The sequence below is a fragment of the Muscardinus avellanarius genome, assembly GCF_963383645.1.
Source record: "Muscardinus avellanarius genome assembly, chromosome: 3".
Classification (NCBI taxonomy): domain Eukaryota; kingdom Metazoa; phylum Chordata; class Mammalia; order Rodentia; family Gliridae; genus Muscardinus; species Muscardinus avellanarius.
The window spans coordinates 12,570,358-12,588,504 of NC_137788.1; the positions used below are offsets into that span (position 1 = coordinate 12,570,358).

The 18,147-nt window shown below is 57.7% G+C and overlaps 1 protein-coding gene across 1 annotated transcript in view; it reads right to left on the minus strand.

Moving 5' to 3' along the window:
- Positions 1 to 2,502: 2,502 nt before the first annotated feature.
- EPHA2 (EPH receptor A2) overlaps positions 2,503 to 18,147 on the minus strand; it is a gene marked incomplete at both ends in the record, with an annotated part of 29,176 nt that continues 13,531 nt past the window's right edge. The window contains 14 exons of the mRNA XM_080691247.1: positions 2,503 to 2,608; positions 6,776 to 6,931; positions 8,150 to 8,343; positions 8,868 to 9,017; positions 9,141 to 9,350; positions 9,436 to 9,497; positions 9,587 to 9,775; positions 9,873 to 9,998; positions 10,216 to 10,271; positions 10,755 to 10,854; positions 11,289 to 11,442; positions 13,032 to 13,147; positions 13,638 to 13,970; positions 14,056 to 14,211. Of these exons, the coding sequence (XP_080547373.1) occupies positions 2,503 to 2,608; positions 6,776 to 6,931; positions 8,150 to 8,343; positions 8,868 to 9,017; positions 9,141 to 9,350; positions 9,436 to 9,497; positions 9,587 to 9,775; positions 9,873 to 9,998; positions 10,216 to 10,271; positions 10,755 to 10,854; positions 11,289 to 11,442; positions 13,032 to 13,147; positions 13,638 to 13,970; positions 14,056 to 14,211 (2,108 nt within the window). The remainder of the gene's footprint in view (positions 2,609 to 6,775; positions 6,932 to 8,149; positions 8,344 to 8,867; positions 9,018 to 9,140; positions 9,351 to 9,435; positions 9,498 to 9,586; positions 9,776 to 9,872; positions 9,999 to 10,215; positions 10,272 to 10,754; positions 10,855 to 11,288; positions 11,443 to 13,031; positions 13,148 to 13,637; positions 13,971 to 14,055; positions 14,212 to 18,147) is intronic.

Here is an 18,147-nt window from a genome sequence, read left to right on the forward strand (position 1 = left end):
CCTGACCCCATCGCTGCTGATCTACAAATGTGGGCCAAGGGCTGTCACAACCGTGGTGGCCCTAGCCTGGCCACACAGCTAGAGTGGCCACCTGGCCAGGCACCTGCGAGGCCTGACTCGGCACCCTGCCCAGCACCCCAGGTGGCCCAGCCTAGGAGGAAGGCAGGCCGGCTGCTTCCTGAGCTCCCTCCTCACCCAGCCCCACGCCCGCCACACAGGCTCAGAGGGAAACCAGGCGGAGCAGGCAGAGCCGCCCCAGGGCAAGCAGAGCGCCCTGCTGATATTGCCAGCTTCCCTCCTGCACCTGCACTACTCCAGGCTGAGTCAGGAGGTTGCCTCCACCAGTGACAATCGTTATGCCACACCCTGCTTAAAACCTGCCGTGGCTCCCTAGTGCCCTCATCTTAAAATCCCCGCTCCTGAACTTACAAGGCCCGAAGGCCTGTAGCATCCCACGTTCACATCTTCGTAACACCAAATTGCCTGTGGTTCCCTTGCACAACTGTGGTTTCACGCCCCCGTGCCCGACTGCCTGCATCACCCCTCCCACGGCCACTGTTCATTCCTCCTGGTCCCTGAGGCCTCAGCCCTGGGGTCACCTCCTCCAGGAAGCCTTCCTCCTAGGCCCCAGATCATCTCTGATCACCTGGCGGTTCCCTAGTGTTCAGGGTTGACCTCGCTGCGAACACCCTGACCCGTGTGGTATAGTGAAGGCTCCAGGCTTAAAATTGGGACCCAGCTGCCCCTGGGGCCGTTGCTGGGCAATTCTGGCCAAGTTCAAAATTTGATCTCTGAGAGCGAGGGGTAGGGCTGGCAGTGCCCAACTCACAAGGCTGGAGGTCAGTCTGTAAATGTCCAGATATCCTGGTGAGGACTCCTGCCCCAGAGGATGCTGGGAAATGGGAACTGGTGCCTCCCAGGATCTTGGTGGTGTCTTTTTGGCAGGGGAAGAGGCCCCAGCATCTTCCCATCTGAGATGTTGGGACTCCGGGCTCAGCTCTGTGTGTGCGTGTGCGTGTGTGATACCAGAGGGTAAACCCAGGGGCATTCTACCTCTGAGCTACACCTTCAGACCCATTTTATTTTTATTTTTGAAACAAGGTTGATGAGTGTCTCACTACCTGCCGAGGCTGTCCTCAAACCTGCAGTCCTCCTGTCTCAGCTTCCCAAGGACTGGGATTGCAGGCCCAGCTTTCAGTTCTGGCCTCTGCCCTTAACTTGCTGTGTGGCCTTGGGCAAGAGCAGTCCCTGGGCTCGGCCTCAGTTTTCCTCTTGTATAAAATGGGACCACCCACAAAACTCCTAAGAGCACGCCGAGGCCCTGGCAAGCCAAAACCTGTGAGAAGCTTTTGGAAACCCCGGAGCCCTGCGTGGATACTTCTCGAAGAATTATTTCAACAGCCCTTTGGGGTCACGTGGGAGGGAGGCTGACAGCTGATCTCGTCCTTCCAGATCAAAGGGAACTGGGGCCCGCTGGCAGGGAGGCTGGCTCGGCGAGTCCTGCTCCCTGGCCCCCTGCCCGTGCCCACCCACCCCTGTTCCCGGAGTGACAGGACATGCCTGCCTTGCGCAAGCTCTGTTCAAACACTCGGAGTAAGGGGGAGCCCTCCAGCCCCGACACCCCACACAGGAGGCCTCAGCCCCTACACCATGCTCCCAAGACCAAAAGCCAAGATCGGTTTAAACCATCTGCAACTTTATTTCAGAGCAGAAATAAGTCATTTTCTAACAATAAATATAAAAAAATAATAATAAATTAAGGTTCGAAAAAAAAATACCCAACAAAACAAAATTATTAACACTGACAGTGCAGGGAATGTCGTCTAAAGGGCGAGACGGGTGGACTGGGCGTCGGGCAGGAGTCTCTGCAGCACCCAGCCTGGGAATGTCCGACCCAGGGCGAGCTGTCCCAGCCCTGGCGGGGGGGGGCCCCTGCCACACACACATTCTCTCCACAAAGTACAAAAAAATGTATTTAAAAAATCTCAACACAACCAAGCATCCCGAGGGCCCCAGGAAAGCAAGAGTGGCCTGTTCTGGCTGAGGACAGGGCCCAGGGGTCTGCAGAAGGCACTAGAAGGACGGAGGACCACTTTGGGTCTCGCTCAGCCAAGCTCAACATCTGTCAGCCAGCAGCGAGGGGTGGGGCTTGAGGTACCCTACTCTCGTGGCCGAGGGCTGACCCGCCACGTCCCAAGGTGGCTCCTGGCCACCTGTGCAGGAGGTCAGTTTGGAGCTGTCCCGTGTCAAAGTCCAGAGATCCTTTTGGCGCTCCTGCCCAGGGGAATGCTGGGAACAGGAAGGTGCCTGCCAGGCCTGCCACCCTTTGCAGGAGAAGAGGCCTCTCCCAGCATCCCTGGGTATCTCCTTAGTTCGGGCCAGGGTGGCATCAATAAAGAACAAGAAATAAATAAGGCCCCGGGGCCTTGGCGCTGCTGGCAGGAAGCCCACTCTGTGTCTTCAAGTATTCTTGGCCGAGGGGGGCACGGGGCCCCGCGGTGCTCAGATGGGGATTCCCACTGTGTTCACCTGGTCCTTGAGGCCCAGCAGGCTGTAGGCAATGCGCTTCTGATGGCCGGGCAGCCGCACCCCGATCCTCTTGATGTCGCTGTGAGGGGCGAGGGAGAGAGGAGAGTCAGGGGCTGGACCCGGCAGGGTGGGGTGGGCCACTACGGGGGGAGGGGGAGGTTGTGGGGTGAGAAGGCTCCGGGTAGGGAGGCTCAGGAGGATTCACCAAGCGTGCTCAGCTGGCCCGCCCTCAACAAAGTTAGGAAAATTATAGAAGCGTTGACTCCGTGAGCTTACAGTACAGGAAGAGCTGAAGGACCATCAGGGGTTAACGCTCTACTAGTGTCTAGGGGCTGGGGCTTGGGGGTCATCTTTTCAGTGCCTGGGTCACCTGAGGAGGACATCTCCCTTGCAGGAACCTCAGTTTCCTGATCTGTAAAATGGGATGCTGGAGCCCTACCGGAGGAGGTTGGGGACCCGCAGTCAGCCCACAGGGAGGGAAGGCTGCAGTGCCAGATCGGGAGCCATTCCCGGGAGCGCAGCCTCCTCTCCCACCCCGGTGAGGTACAGGCTGCCCTGGCCTCTCCCCCTCTGCGCCCCTCCATCCTCGTAAAACCACTTAAGCTCCCAAGAGCCCGCAAGCAGGTCATTTACTGCTAACTTTGGGAGTTTTTTCCTCTACCGTCCTCACCCACCAGCCCAAACCCATGAAAACACCCAGGTTTTTACAGCCGTCCCTTGGCTGTAAACGGAGCTAATTATATGGTACGAGCTCCTATTTGCAATTCCGGAGACATGACTTTCCCACAGGCTCTGGAGCCCTCAGCTGTGTGCTGAGCAGGGAAGGGCAGGTCCAGGTGAGGGGTGGCTGCTCCTGCTGCTGTAGGAGGGCCCCAAGTTAAATTTGGGGGAGAACTTCCTAACCTACCACCGAGACGTCTTATTTATTTATTTAATTTATTTTTGTGGTTCCAAGGACATTCTACCTCCTAGCTATATACTCCCAGCCTTATTTTTTTTAATTTAATTTGAAACAGGGTCTCACTAAGTTGTTGGAGACCACAAGCCTGCGATCCTCCTGTCTCAGCCTCCCAAGTACTAGGATTACAAGCGTGTACCACCATGCCCAGCCTACCCGAGGGATTCTTTTATTTTTTCTAATACTGGGAATTGAAGTCAGGGGCATTCTACCTCTGAGTCACACCCCTAGCCCTATTTTATATTCTTTATTTTGAAACAGGGTCTCACTAAGTTTCGGAGGGCCTCACTAAGTAGCTGAGGCTGGCCATGAACCTGAGATCCTCCTGTCTCAGCCTCCCAAGTACAGGGATTACAAGCGAAATAAAAATACAAAATGTTGGGGGTGAGGCTCAGACGTAGAATACCCCTAGGTTTAATCCCCAGAACCAAAAAAAGAACCACTGGATTTTGTGAGCTCCTAGAGGGCGGGTCTGTCCCCTGGTCCCCTGGGCCGGGCACCCTCCCCCTCCCCCCTCCCCCCTTGAATGAACAAATGAAGGCTTTTGTGTGAACTGAGCTTTGCTCAGCCACCTCAGGCCTCTCCCAGGCCAGGGTGGTCCATCTTGCAGGGTGGGGGCTGAACTTGCTTCCTGAGTCTATTTGGGAGGCAAAGGTCCTAGGGTTGGAGGCAGGAAGCCGAATTCTAGTCGTACACTCAAGTCAAAGCCCTCGGGGTGGAGATGATCTCTCTCCCTCTCACTCTCTCTTTGTGGTGTTGGGAACCCAGGGCATTCTATCTCTGAGCTACATCCCCAGCCCTATTTTATCTTTCTTTTGTTTTGAAACAGAGTCTCACTAAGTTGCCGAGGCTGGCCTCGAACCTGCGATCCTCCCGTCTCAGCTTCTCACGTCCTGGGATTACAGGTGTGCACCACTGCACTGGCACCTCGGATTCTTTCCATGTGAAATGGGAAGCCCTAGCAGCCTCTTCGTCCACACCAAGCTCCCTGCAAACCTTCCCTGTTCCTCCTGGCTGCAGAGAAATACACTGGGATGAGGGTCATGGCCTGGCCAACGTCTGCAGCCTACTGCAGACCATCCCGAGCTGGTCCGGGCCCCTGCCTCAGTTTCCCCTCAGTGATGCAGGGCAGCCATGCCATCAACTTCCCGGGCAGGAGCATGAGACATGGCTGAGGCTGCCTCTGCACCTCTTTCTCCTGAGCGCTCACAATGCCAGCCCCGGCCCTGGGCAATTCCGAGGCCGCACACCCAATGAATACTTACTGTGCGCGGCCTCTGTGTACATGAGAAATGGTTCCCAGAGCCGCATGCACCACAGCATCCGCCCCCCCCCCCCAGCAAACACTCCAGAAACCCTATCAACCAAGGCCCCCATCCCCTGAGCTGGACGCTGCTTGCTGAACTGAGCCTTGACACGGGGTGGGACCTGCTATTGGGCTAGACGTGTCTTTTTGGGGGTCAAACACGCTCCTCGGAAAACACTCAAAACCGCACTAGTCTAGTGAGGCACTCCACCAAATCCAATTTGCTTGGGGACTAGAGAAGAAATGGCGGCCAGCCCCTTGGGGATGGGTCAGGAAGCTGAGAGGCCAACATGGGGGAGGGATGGGGCATCAAAGCCTAAATCTTGACCCCACTGGGAAGGGCTGAATTCTCCCGCCACCAGCTCTCTCTGGGACGTACAGAGCGCCCAGAAGTGCTTTGAGCTCCCCTTTAATTTGGGGAGTCCATGAGGAGGGGAAGCAGCAATGCCCGGGGTCCTGCAGGCCGGGCTCTGAGCGCGAGCCAGCTGGCAGAGGGGGAGGGGCGCTGGGTGACTTCCTGGCTTTATCCAGGCCTGTTCTAAACAATACACACGTGCACACACTGCCTGTGTGTGCACACGCACGGCCTCGTCCAGCCCAGAGAGGCTGACCCTGCTCGTGGGAAAGGAATTGGCCAGGAGCACCCCGGGCTATTTTGGGACCCGGCTAAGATCATGTGTTTCCTGCAAGCACTTCTCCTTGCCCTCAGCTCTGGTCACCAGAAGAGAAGCTGTGTCGTCCTCCAGGGGGAAGCCCAGGTTCTCAGGGAGGAGGAGAGTCCTGGCACCTGGGCCTTTGACCACAGTCTGTGGGCAGGAAGCAAGGAAAGAGGAGAGACCCGGATCGGGCCCTCACTGTGTGCGCCCTGTGCCATTCCAACCAAGGTCAAAACTGGACCTAATTCGATCAAGGTCATCTGCTAGAAAGTGTGTCTGCGGAGCCCAAGGGTAAGCTCTGCCATTGGCTGGCAGCAAGGGAGATCCTGGGACCCATCTTCCTTTTCCCATGGGGACAACTCTTTCCTTGCCCGATTCCCATCCCCGGCCGTCCCCCCGGGGCCGGCCATGGCCAGCAGGTTGGAAGCCGAGCAGAGCAGTTTCCAAAGGCCCCAGAGAATGTTCACGCACAGGCCCAAATCCCAGAACTTCTGTGACCCAGAATGTGAGAGGTACGGGTCGTCCCGCGGTGCGGTTCCCAAAACCTCCCGGCCCCTGGCCTGTTTGGGCTGTGACCTTGGACCCTGTACAAACCGGGCTGTCAGGACCCACTACTATTTTTAGATGCATAAAAAGCTAGAGGATAAAGTCTTTGCTCTCCAGGGACCGGAAGAGGTGTCCCTGCCAAGGCCTTGCTGGGAAGAGTCACAGCGCTGGAGTTGGGGAGGGAGATGAGCTCCGGGAGGGAGGGGCAGCCGAGCATCACAGGCTGGGCCTTGCAAGCAGGGCTGAGTCGACCATGCAGGGAGAGGCGCCTGGGAGCCGTGGGGGGGGGGGCTCCTGGGCATCAGCTGGAGCATCCGAGTGCTGTCCCTAACTGGCCCTGGGACCTCGGGCAAGCGGGGTGACCTCTCAGCCTCAGTTTCCCCAGCTGACCTCTATGGTCTCTGAGTTTGGGCCCCTGACACTGACCCTCAAGGCCGTGGGATCTTGGGCAAACCAGTGTGCTCCTCTGTTCCCGTTTCTGACCTGCCCAGTGGGGGCATTAACAGGCCCTCCCTGCCCAGTCCTCGGGAGGACTGCGTCCGCTACGTTGTTACCTTTACTATTATTTTCCTGCTCGGAGGCAGGAAGGGGAGGCCTCCGAGGGCAGGTGCCCAGAATCACTGGCTGCTGGCCTAGTTCTGCTCTTCCCAGAGCTTCTCACCCCAAAGAAGAGAAAGAGAAAGCAAGAGCCGGGAGGAGAGCTGGCGGGCTGGGGCAGACGGGGCCGGAAGGAGAGCTGGCGGGCTGGGGCAGAGGGAGGCGCCGCGCCCGGCCACTCACTCGTTGCTCATCTGCGCCACCTTCTCGATGGCCGTGTAGCCAGCCGCCATGAAGTGCTCCGTGTACTGTTGCATCTTGATGGACTCCAGCCACTCGGACACCGTGCGGAAGGGCACCCCCTCCGAGCCGCTGGTGCTGGGCAGCCGGATGGACACCCTGTAAGAGGAGCCACCGCCTGTCAGTGAGACCTGCAGCACCCAGCCCGCCCCGGGCCCCAGCGTGCGGCTCCCTGACCCGGGCAGTGTACGCTGCCCGTGCCTCGGTTTCCCCATCTGGGCAATGGAAAAGCCCACTCAGGTAGGGTTCAGTGAGACAGCTTGGCACACGAAACGCTCAAGGTTTATCCCTACGGTAGTTCTTCTATCCTACTAAACAAGACCAGCGCTGGGAACCCCAAATCACAAAATGCTATGAGCAGAGATTCAGGGTCCTGGAGTTATAATCTATGTCTAGCCACTCGCCAGTCACAAAAGGTATTAAATCAGCCAGGCATGAACCAGGCGTGGTGGCGCACGCTTGTAATCCCCACGCTTGGGAGGCTGAGACAGGAGGATCGCACGGGTTCGAAGCCAGCCTCAGCTACTTAGTGAGGCTCTCAGCAACTTAGTGAGAGCCTGTTTCCAAATAAAATATAAAAAATAGGTCTGGGAGTATAGCCTGAAGGTAGAAAGCCTCTGGGTGTTCCACCCCCAATACCACCAAAAAAAAAAAAAAAAAAAAAAATCAGCCAGGCATGAGCCAGGCGTGGTGGCGCACGCTTGTAATCCCCACGCTTGGGAGGCTGAGACAGGAGGATTGCACAGGTTGGAAGCCAGCCTCAGCTACTTAGTGAGGCTCTCAGCAACTTAGTGAGACCCTGTTTCCAAATAAAGTACAAAATAGGTCTGGGAATATAGCCCAGAGGTAGAAAAAGCCCCTGGGTTCCATCCCCAATACCACCAAAAAAAAAAAAAATTTTTTTTTAAATTAAAAATAAAGAATTTTTTTAAAAAATCAGAGCTGGGAGTGTAGCCCAGAGGTAGAATGCTGCTGGGTTCAATCTCCAGTACCCCCTACCTCCTCAAAAATAGAAAGCCAGTTAAATTGCTGTGTCTCAGTTTTCTCATCTACGAAAAGGGGATAATTATAGGACCCATCTCAGAGGATGCTGAAATGAGTTAAAACACGTTAAGTGCTGAGCAGTGTCGGCACCCGCAAGGCGCAAGTCGGCTTCTGCTACCGTTACTGGAGCCGTCCCGTCCCCGTCGGGCCCAAGGGAAGCCCGGTGCGTGACTTCTGAGCCTCCTTGGCCACCGGCCTTCCCCAGCTGTCCGCTGTACCAGTGACTCAGCTGCGACACAGGGGGTCGCCACGGGCCAAGGACGTGGGACTCACCGGGGGTCGAAGTCAGCCAGGGTCTTGAGGGAGTCGGGGGCGCGGATGAGCTTGTCTAGGATGCTGACGATGTCGGCGAACTTGGGGCGACGGGCACGTTCCTGCTGCCAGCACTGCATCATGAGCTGGTAGATGGCGGACGGGCAGTCCATGGGCGTGGGGAGCCGGAAGCCATCGTTGATGGCTTTCATCACCTGGGGGACATGGGGGTCAGGGCGGCCACCCAGGAGGCCACAGAGACCTGGCGCAGAGACCCCACACGCAGAGGCAAGAACGGGAGGGAGCCCCAGACACAGATGGTCCGGGCTTCCCTTAGTCTGACGCACAACACTCAGAGCCATCCTCAGGCTCTGTGGAAGAAGCGACTGGCCGCCCTGCAGCCCAGGTCCCCTTGACTAGAGCATTCTTCCCTGCCCTCGTTTCCCCTGGGCCCTGGGTCTTGACAGATGTGGCCTCCCAGGCCTCCAGGGAGGTGAAGCCCAAGGTACCTCAACACACGTGTGCACATACATGTACATGCGGCACACTCATGCACACACTACACACACACATCCCATGTCCTTGTCTGTACCCTCTGGACTATAAGCAGGGACCAGAGCCTGGCACTCAGGACAAGGCCACTGAATCTGCAGATGGTCGGTGCCAGATAAAAGCCACCCCCCAACTCCTCTGCCCGGGCCCTGGGCCTCCCACTCCGTAGGCAGGGGCAGGGACCGACCTCATGGTTCGACAGCTCCCAGTATGGCCTCTCGCCGTACGTCATCACCTCCCACATGACGATACCGTAGCTCCACACGTCGCTGGCCGAGGTGAACTTCCGGTAGGAGATGGCCTCGGGCGCCGTCCAGCGGATAGGGATCTTGCCACCCTGTGGGGACCCAGGCCCTGTCAGCACTGTCCCCTTGGGCCAGCCTCAGCACCGCCACACCCAGCCTCAGAGGACCCCCTCATGCGCCCACCTCCAGCAGGGACGGCCCCGTCCCCAACTCACACTGGTGGTGTAGGTGGCCTCGGGGTCGTCCTCCAGCACGCGGGACAGGCCGAAGTCAGACACCTTGCAGACCAGGTTGCTGTTGACCAGGATGTTGCGGGCGGCCAGGTCGCGGTGCACGTAGTTCATGTTGGCCAGGTACTTCATGCCGGACGCGATGCCCCGCAGCATGCCCACCAGCTGCAGCACGCTGAACTCGCCGTCCTTCTCCTGCCGGAGCGCAGGTGCTCAGCAGCCGGCCTCCAGCTCCGGCCTCTGCCCCAGCCACCCCAGCAGCCGGAACCCACATCCTCACCCGAAGGAACTTGTCCAGGGCTCCGTTTTCCATGTACTCCGTGATAATCATCATGGGCTTGTCTGTGGGCAGGACGCAGGTGTGAGAGACGGGCGGGACAGGAAGAGCACCCAGCCTGGGGCGGCCCCCGGGGCCCCCCCTCGAGCCTCACATTTGGACACGACGCCCTCCAGGCGGATGATGTTGTGATGGCTGAACTGGCCCATGATGCTCGCCTCGCTCAGGAAGTCCACGCGCTGCTTCTCGGTGTAGCCGGCTTTCAGAGTCTTGATGGCCACGGGCAGCTCCTTCTTCCCCGAGGACGTCTTCAGCATCCCCTTGTACACCTCCCCAAACTCTCCTGCGGGCAGGCAAGGCGGGAGGACCGAGGTTAGCCTGGGCACCGGGCGGCACGACCCCCACGCCCGCCGCCTGCTCCTCCAGCCCCGCGGCCTCACCTGCTCCGATCACCTTCTGCCGTGTGATGCACGTGGGGTGGATCTCGGTGGTGAACTTCAGCACAGCCTGGTTGGGGTCCTCGTATGTGTGGGGGTCCACATACGTCTTCAGGGGTTTTAGCTGCTCTGCAAGGGGGAAGGAGGGGCAGTGTCACAGCTCAGGGAGAAGGCGGAGCCATCTGACCGGCGACTTGGGGAGACCTGGGCCAGGCTGTCGGCGCAGACCGCGGGCTGAGCCCCTTCCAGCTGGCTGCTAATGCAGCTGCTGGGCCTCACCCCAGCGTCCAGGGAACACCCCGACTCCTGGGGACCAGTCGGACATGGCGTGAGGGGTGCAACTTACCTGACTTAGAAAAATAAACATCCTCTGAGGACTGGCGCGCACGTAGCTTCTTCCTCCTGAAAGAGATCCACGGGGAATCGCCCGCAGGGGGTCAGCGAGGCCGCTCTGGCCAGGGGGACCCGCGGGGCTCAGTGTGCTCAGCGCCCTGCCCAGGCCCCGCTCTCGGGCAGAGGGCGCGGGGAAGGCAGAGGAAATGAGCAAGCCAGGACTCATTCTCTGAACCTACGCCCCATGATGGCCCCGTAAGCAGCCGTAACGAGGGCTTTCCTCACTAGTCTACCCAGCGCTTCCTGCCTGGTGTCCAGAGGAAGTGTGGTCACACCGTTAATAACAAGAGCGGCCGCTGCGTCCCGAGCCCCCGCCGCGTGCCAGGCTCAACGCTAAGTGTGGACGGCTCATTCCACCTCGGGCCGCCCGGGAGGCAGGGATCAGATGAGGTGAGGTTACCGTCTACCCCACTTTTCAGATGAGGGAACTGAGGTCCCTGCCCGCCGCCCTCCCTAAGCCCTTGGGGAGCATGGGTGTGGACTCTGACTGACCTGCGATGGATGAAGAAGCCGATTCCTGCCAGCGCCAAAAGCAAGATGGCGCCGACTGCCACACCGCCAATCACCGCCATATTGCCAGATTCTTCCGTGGCTGCGGGGAAAGGCCCATTGGTGTCGGGGAGCCCCTACCCCCAATCACGGCAACACCCACAGCTGCACCTAACGCTCGCTTTAAGGGCCTAAGGCACCTGGGTACCTGTGTGAAGACTCGTGAAGTCCCACGAGGAAATGCATTCATTCATTCATTCATTTATTCATTCATTCATTCATTCCAGGGGCCTTCCTGAGGGACTCCCAGGTGTGGGGTTCTGAGCTCAGGCTCCTGCGATGCATGACTTGAACTCGGGTTTGCAGAGCCCGCAATCCTAACCCTCTCCACGGCATGGCACCAGCCTACACAGGGCTGGCTGACCACGAGGGGGCCACTCTATATTCTCAGACCCACTTCCCCCTCCCAGAATGTTGTTGAGGATGTCTGGGTTTCAGGGCTCCGGTCTGGCCCGCGCCCCGGCTCCCCAGACTCACACAGCGTCTGGAACTCGTGCACCTTGCTGCCGGCCCCCTGGCCTTCCTGCGTCAGCGCCTGCACCTGGACCAGGTAGGTGGTGTCCGGAGCCAGGTCGTCCAGGGTCACGGAGAAGCCCTCTGTGCGGCGCACATTGTAGCTGTTGGCGTCTCCCTGTGGGCGGAGAGTGTGCAGTGAGGGCCGGGCAGGGCCGTGGCACAGTCCACCCGAGACACCCCAGCCAGCTGGGTGGCCCGCCTGCGTCAGCAACCCTGATAATTGACGATGCTCTTTATTTTCTTGGTAGCAGAGATTGAACCTAGGGGCATTCTATCTCCAAGCTACACCCCAGCCCTATTTTTTATTCTTTCTTTCTTTCTTTATTTTTGTGGTACCGGGGGTGGAACCCAGAGGCTTTCTACCTCCGGGCTATACTCCCAGACCCATTTTGTATTTTATTTGGAAACAGGGTCTCACTAAGTAGCTGAGGTTGGCTTCGAACCCGCGCGATCCTCCTGTCTCAGCCTCCCAAGCGCGGGGATTACAAGCGTGTGCCACCACGCCCGGCTTTTATTCTTTATTTTGAAACAGGGTCTGTCTCACTGAGTTGGCAAAGGGCCTCACTAAGTAGCTGAAGTTGGCCATTAACCACGATCCACCTGTCCCAGCTTCCCAAATGCTGGGGGTTACAAGGGTGTGCCACCATGCCCGGCTCCTATTTTTAATTTATTTATTTACTTATTTTGTGGTACTGGGGATGGAACCCAGGGGCATTCTACCTCTGAACCGCACCTCCAGCCCTGACTTTTATTCTTTATTTTGAAACAGGGTCTCACTGAGTTGCAAAGGGCCTCACTAAGTAGTAGCTGAGTCTATCCTTGAACCGCGATCCTCCTGCCTCAGCCTCCCAAATGCTGGGATTACAAGCGTGCGCCACCACGCCCAGCTCTATTTTTTATTTTGAAACAAGGTTCTACTAGGTTATTGAGTCTCACTACTTGCTGAGATTATCCTTGAGCCTGCAATCTTCCTGTCTCAGCCTCCCAAATACTTAGATTACAAGCATGTACCACGATACACAATTTTTATTATTATTATTGTTATTATTATTATTATTACTATTTTGGTACTGGGGATTGAACCCAAGGGTGTTCTTACCTCCGAACTACACCCCCAGCTCATTTTTATTTTCTATGTGGAAACAAGGGTCTCAACTTAGTGGGAGCCTCACTAAGTTGCAGAGGATGGCTTTGAACCTGCAATAATCAATCGTCCTGTTTCCGCCTTCCAAATACTGGGATCACCGGCATGTGCCACCATGCCTGGCTTTTATTTTTTATTTTAAAAGAGTCTCACTCTAAGTGGCTGAGGCTGGCCTCAAACCATTGATTCTCCTGTCTCAGCCTCCCAAGTACCGGCATGCCAAGCGTGCGCCCCCCATGCCTGACTACCTTGATGCTCTTCTTACATAGAAGGAAACTGAGGCTCAGGGACGTGGAGACTCATCCGAGGCCTCACCAGCAAATGACTCTAACCAGGACCGTGATCCCACAGGCCCTGTCCTCTCCCACCCACCCTCACCGGCCCTCCCGAGGAGCCAGAACTCTTCTTTCCTACAGATCTCTGCTGTGCTGCCTGGGAGGCTCCACACCTCAGTCTCCCCCGCTGCAGACAGGAGCCTCTCCAGGTGGCCGCACTGAGATCTACAAACCAGCCATGGCCCGTGCTCGCCCGGCGGGCCCCGCCGACCCTCGGCGAGTTACCTTCTTGCGGTAGGTGACCTCGTACTTCCACACGCGGCTCTGCTGAGGCGGCGGGATGCTCCAGGTGACGCTTAGCGAATTGGTGCTGCGGCCCTCCAGCCTCACCTTGGGGGGCTCTGGGCAGGGACGAGGGTGGGAGGGGGGTATGAGGGGCAGAGGACGAGGGGACCCGAGCCTGCAGCCCCCACAGCCCAGGCTCCCAAACCCCACCCTGGGACCCTGAACTCCCAGCTCCAGAGCCCAGAGCCCCAGGGCCCAGCCTGGCTTACCAGGGGCACCACTGAGTATTTTGGAACGCATAAATCATAAAATAATTGCTTAGTCCTTTCTAAGGGCCAGAAACTGCTCTAAGATCCTTAAATACAATACTTTATCAATCCCTCTAAACAGCCCTGTTACTAACTTCATTTCACAAGCAAGAAAAACTGAGGCCCAGAGAGGCTAAGTAATTTTCCCACAGTCACAGAGCTTGGAAACGGCTCCAGAGATGGTGCCTTTGACCACCTGTTCTGCTGCCTCTCTGAAGGCAGCCGAGCCCTGGGTGGCTGTCCTTAAATCCTCCTTGGGCGGGCCCCCCAGGACACAGCCACCACCCCTGGGCCTCACCTGTCTGGTTGATGCTGACGCTGGCCGTGCGGAAACTGCGGCTGCTCACCAGACCCGACACGCCATTGCGCGCCTCAACGGCAAAGGTGTAGTTCATATGGGGCTCCAGGTCGCTGACGGTCACACTGGTGCCGGTCAGCGCGTGGGGGGGCTCCGAGTAGCGCACGCTGGCCTCGCAGGGCACGCACTCGCCGGACTCTGGCCAGCACTGTTCGCAGGTCACGCTGTAGAAGATGTCGTCGCGGCCGCCGTTGTCCTGGGGAGGCGTCCAGCGCAGCTCCACCTTGGCACCCATGCCCACCGCTGTGAGGTAGTGCGGGGCCGAGGGCGGGCCTACGCAGAGGGGAGTCAGCTGCGTCAGTCTCCGCCACGCCCAGCCAGCGACACCCCACCCACCCATCCCTGCCGCAGGACTCACGGGTGCAGGGCGCCGACAGCGGATCCGTGGGGGCCCGGAAGTAGCCTTCCTCGCAGACGCAGGAAGTGGCACCCTCAAGGGACGGGAGCGTGTGTGCAGGGCACTCCAGGCAGGAGCTCTCGGATGCCTCGGACTTGAAGAACCCGGGTGAACAGGCTGGCGGGCACGGGGGACAGAGGGCACGAGGGTGTCACTAGGGCACACTTACTCCCAGGGGTTGTCCCCGCCCTTGCTGGGGATCCCAGACAACTGGCTAAGTCTCCATGGACTTGTTTTCTCAACTGAGATGAAAAACCGCACAGCCAGCACCCATTGCCTCCGTATGCCCGCCAAACCTTGGCACCACTCCCGCTGACCTCGCAGGAGGCACCACACCCCCGAGCCTGGCATTCAGGTCCCTGTCTCATCTTTTGGCTTCCTAAGAACCCTGTCTCAGGTCCGGCTACCCGCCTGCCCTGTCACCTCGGATCTACGCAGACCAGCCTGTCTTCGAGCCGCCCAGGATAGCAACAGCATCTTCTTGGCCATTTGTGTTTGCTGACTGGCTATTGCTGCCACCCTGACTGATCGGCCAGCCTTACAGCAAGGGGTGCCATACTACAAAGGGTTCCCCAACTCCAGGACCCGATGGCCTGCCTGTCTTGGGCTGGCCCACCAGGAAGCAGGAAGGCCGGCCCCGAGCACTGGCTCTGGACCTGGATCCAGAGGAGTCATTTCCACCACTCACAGGGCAGCCAGGAAGCAGCTCTTCCTCCTCCAGTGGCCGCTTCATCCTGGCCCAGCTGGCTAGGGGATCCGGCACCTGACTGAGGGGCTTCTTCCTCCCACCGCCCTATCCTGCCTCTGCCCCAAACCCTTCCTGGCCCCACAAGCAGGAAGTTGCTCAGACACAGGGCTCACCACACAGGGCTGTCCGAGGCCTGGGTGATGCAGAAATGGCCAGAGTGGGGTCACCCTGGGGACCTTCCCCCAGAACCCTATAACTGTCCCCTGCGGCTCATCCTGGGACACTCCACCTCAGAGCCACATTTACTAAACACTGATCCCCTACTCTGCACAGATGAAAACAAAGCCCCCAGACTCGCAGAGCAGAAGCACGCGGCGATGTCTATAATAAAGGGTGGGCAAAGGAGGGTGGGGAAGCGAAAATGACCTCGGCCAGAGGTCTGAGGAGCTACAGAGGGGACATTTCAGCTGGGCTCCAGAGGCTGCATAGGAGTTCAACAGGGCAGAAATACGGGAGGAATCAGGAGTGAGAACAAAGAGGACACAAAGGGACGGAGGGGGCAGCAGAAAATAAAGCAGTCAAGAAGGGCCCCGGAGGCCAGGCCAAGAAGCAGCCCCTGATCTTGGGGGAAGCAGGGACCCACGAAGGTCTGATGTAGGGAAACACACAGCTCTGCACCCAGCAGAAATTTGCTGGACAAAGGCTACCTAAGCTCTGGGGAAAGCCTGGCCCCTTCTGGCCTAGGGACAGGCAGACTCCCAGGGGAGCGAGTTTCAGGTGCCTTAGCCTGCTGAAGGTGCAGAGGGCTTTGCTTAGCCCATGCGAGGCCCTGGGTTCAGTCTCCAGCAACACACGTACACACACACACACACACACGCACACTCTTGGCCTAAGCAGCCCTCTGGTCTGAGCCAGTCACCAAGGGCTGGAGCCTGGCGCCAAGCCCCTACTGAGGCCATGTCCACAGGTGGAGACAGAGACTGGGAGCCAGGGACAGGACCTCAAAGGACAGTGGCTCCATAAGTCTCAGACAGTGACCCCCAAGTCCACTCAGAGGCTGCACCCGGTCCTTCAGGGGCCCTGGAGGCAGCCCAGCCCCTGCTCTCCGGGCCCACGGGCCACACGAACATCTCAGACCCCTCTGCCAGCCCCAAGAGCTCAGGCCCATGTCACTGGGAAGGGAGCTTGTCCAGAACAGTGGAGGCCCAGCACCAAGTCTTGACCTGCGCAGAGCGTGGAGCCCTGAGGGTAGCAAGTGCCGAGGAGGCTCCTACTGTGTGCAGGGCCTGGGCAAGCACTTCAAATACACCTAGTCCTCTGAATACACGTTACACGTGGCACCGTAGCGCTCAGTGTGTGTGCAGATGGTGCTCAGAAAGCTTCACACGCCTTGACCAAGGTCTCCCAGCTCTGAAGACCGCAGATGAAAGCCGAGGATACCCGGCCTCTCTCCTGTCCCACTTCTGCTCCCAGGAACCATTTGCAATAAAGAGAAATCAAGGCTCTACCATGAGCCAAGAGAGAAGTCCTGAGCTCCTTCAACAGCCATGAGAAGCTGGGCGTGGTGGTACCTGCTTGTAATCCTAGTACTTGGGAGGCTGAGACAGGAGGAGAGCAAGTTGGTGGCCAGCCTGAGCTACTTAGGCCCTCTGCAACATAGTGAGACTGTTTCAAAATGAATAAAAAATAGGGCTGGGAGTGTAGCTCAGAGATAGAATTCCCCTGAGTTCCATCCCCAGTACTGAAACAAAACAAACAAAACCGGGAGACACATTTCAGAGCAGCTTGGGGGCTGGGGGAGGTAGCAATCCCCCCCCCCAACTGTGTCTGTGGCAGAACAGACTCCACCCAGGGCGGTCGGTGGGATTAGCTAAAGCAGGCTCCTTCGAACTCCAAATGTCTTAAGTCTCCTGTTGGATTTAAGAAATCCACGTCTATTTCGCATTCTTTCCGTTACATATCTGCTACAAGACAAAAAATAGCTCTCTTCTCCCCCAGATCACCAAGAAAAAAATGAGATTCCCAAAAGCCAGGCCATATTTATCTTGGGGTTTCAATTTCCCCCAAATGCCCTAACTTGTCTGCCGAGGCTCCTGCTTCCCAGGTAAGTGCTGGATCCGGGTGGTCCAGGCCCAGAGGTATTAGGGGCTTTCCGGGGTGGTGGGTCTAGCCCCCAGAGCCACAATCATACCAGGCTTTCAGGCTGGGGAGTGGGATGCAACCCCTGGGCCCAGGTTCAGTTGTACTGAAGGCCTTGGGCACCTGCAACCTCTGCAGGCCCCCATCCTCCACCCCGTGCTGGCTCCCCAGCCCTGAGTCCTATGCCAAGAGGAAGAGGTGGGGGAAGAGATGGGTTCCATTCTTTGGCCCCAGCGCCTGGGGGTGGCCTGCCTGCTGCCGGCAGGAAAGAGGGAATTTGGAGAGATTTCCGCTGCGGATGTACCAGATAATAAGTGGGGAGGCAGCGTCAACAGGGCAAGAACTTGCCTGCCAGAGAATGTGCTGCCCCTCCCCCAACCACAGCCGGACTAAGGGTCTCCCCCAGGCCCCACCAGACTTTGCAAGTGCTCCGAGGTCCCAGAGTTCTTGAGCAGGACACCAGCAAACCTCCAACCTGGCTGGATTTACAAGCTTTCTGGGCAGGCAAGTGGGAACAAGGGTCACACATGCACAAATATGTCCACATCCACTCAATAATACCCACTGTCTTTTTGCTAACCAGTAAACTCCTAGGCGTCCTTCAATACCCAGCTTGAGCCGGGCGTGGTGGCGCACACTTGTAATCCCAAAGCTTGGGAGGCTGAGACAGGAGGATCGCACAGGTTAGAAGCCAGCCTCAGCTACTTAGTGAGACCCTGTTTCCAAATAAAGTATAAAAAATACATCTGGGAGTATAGCCCGGAGGTAGAAAAGCCCCTGGGTTCCATCCCTAGTACTACAACAACAACAACAAAAATAAATAAATAAATACCCAGCTTGAGCTCCTCTATACAGCCCTCCAGACTGCCCAATACCCAGGCCCCCTAGTGCCGCCTCAGGCACCTATTACTCATGTTTAACCAAACAGAAACAAGTACTTCCTACAAGTCTGGCACAACCCTGGGTGCTGGGATGTGATGGGAAGACAGATAAACATCCTTTCCCTTCCAGGGAAATCCATAGCCTGGTTTTTAGGCTTCATTTGAAATGCTTTCTGCACACGTTGGGCTCCTCTATGAGACTGGCAGCCCCTGGGGAACAGGAACGGAGGTGGAGTCTGATTCATCTGCCTCCCATGACCCAGCCCAGGGTGGGGCACGAAGTAGGTTCTCAGCTGAAGCTTCTTGAATGGGTGGACGTAAGATGAATGAATGAACGAACAGCAA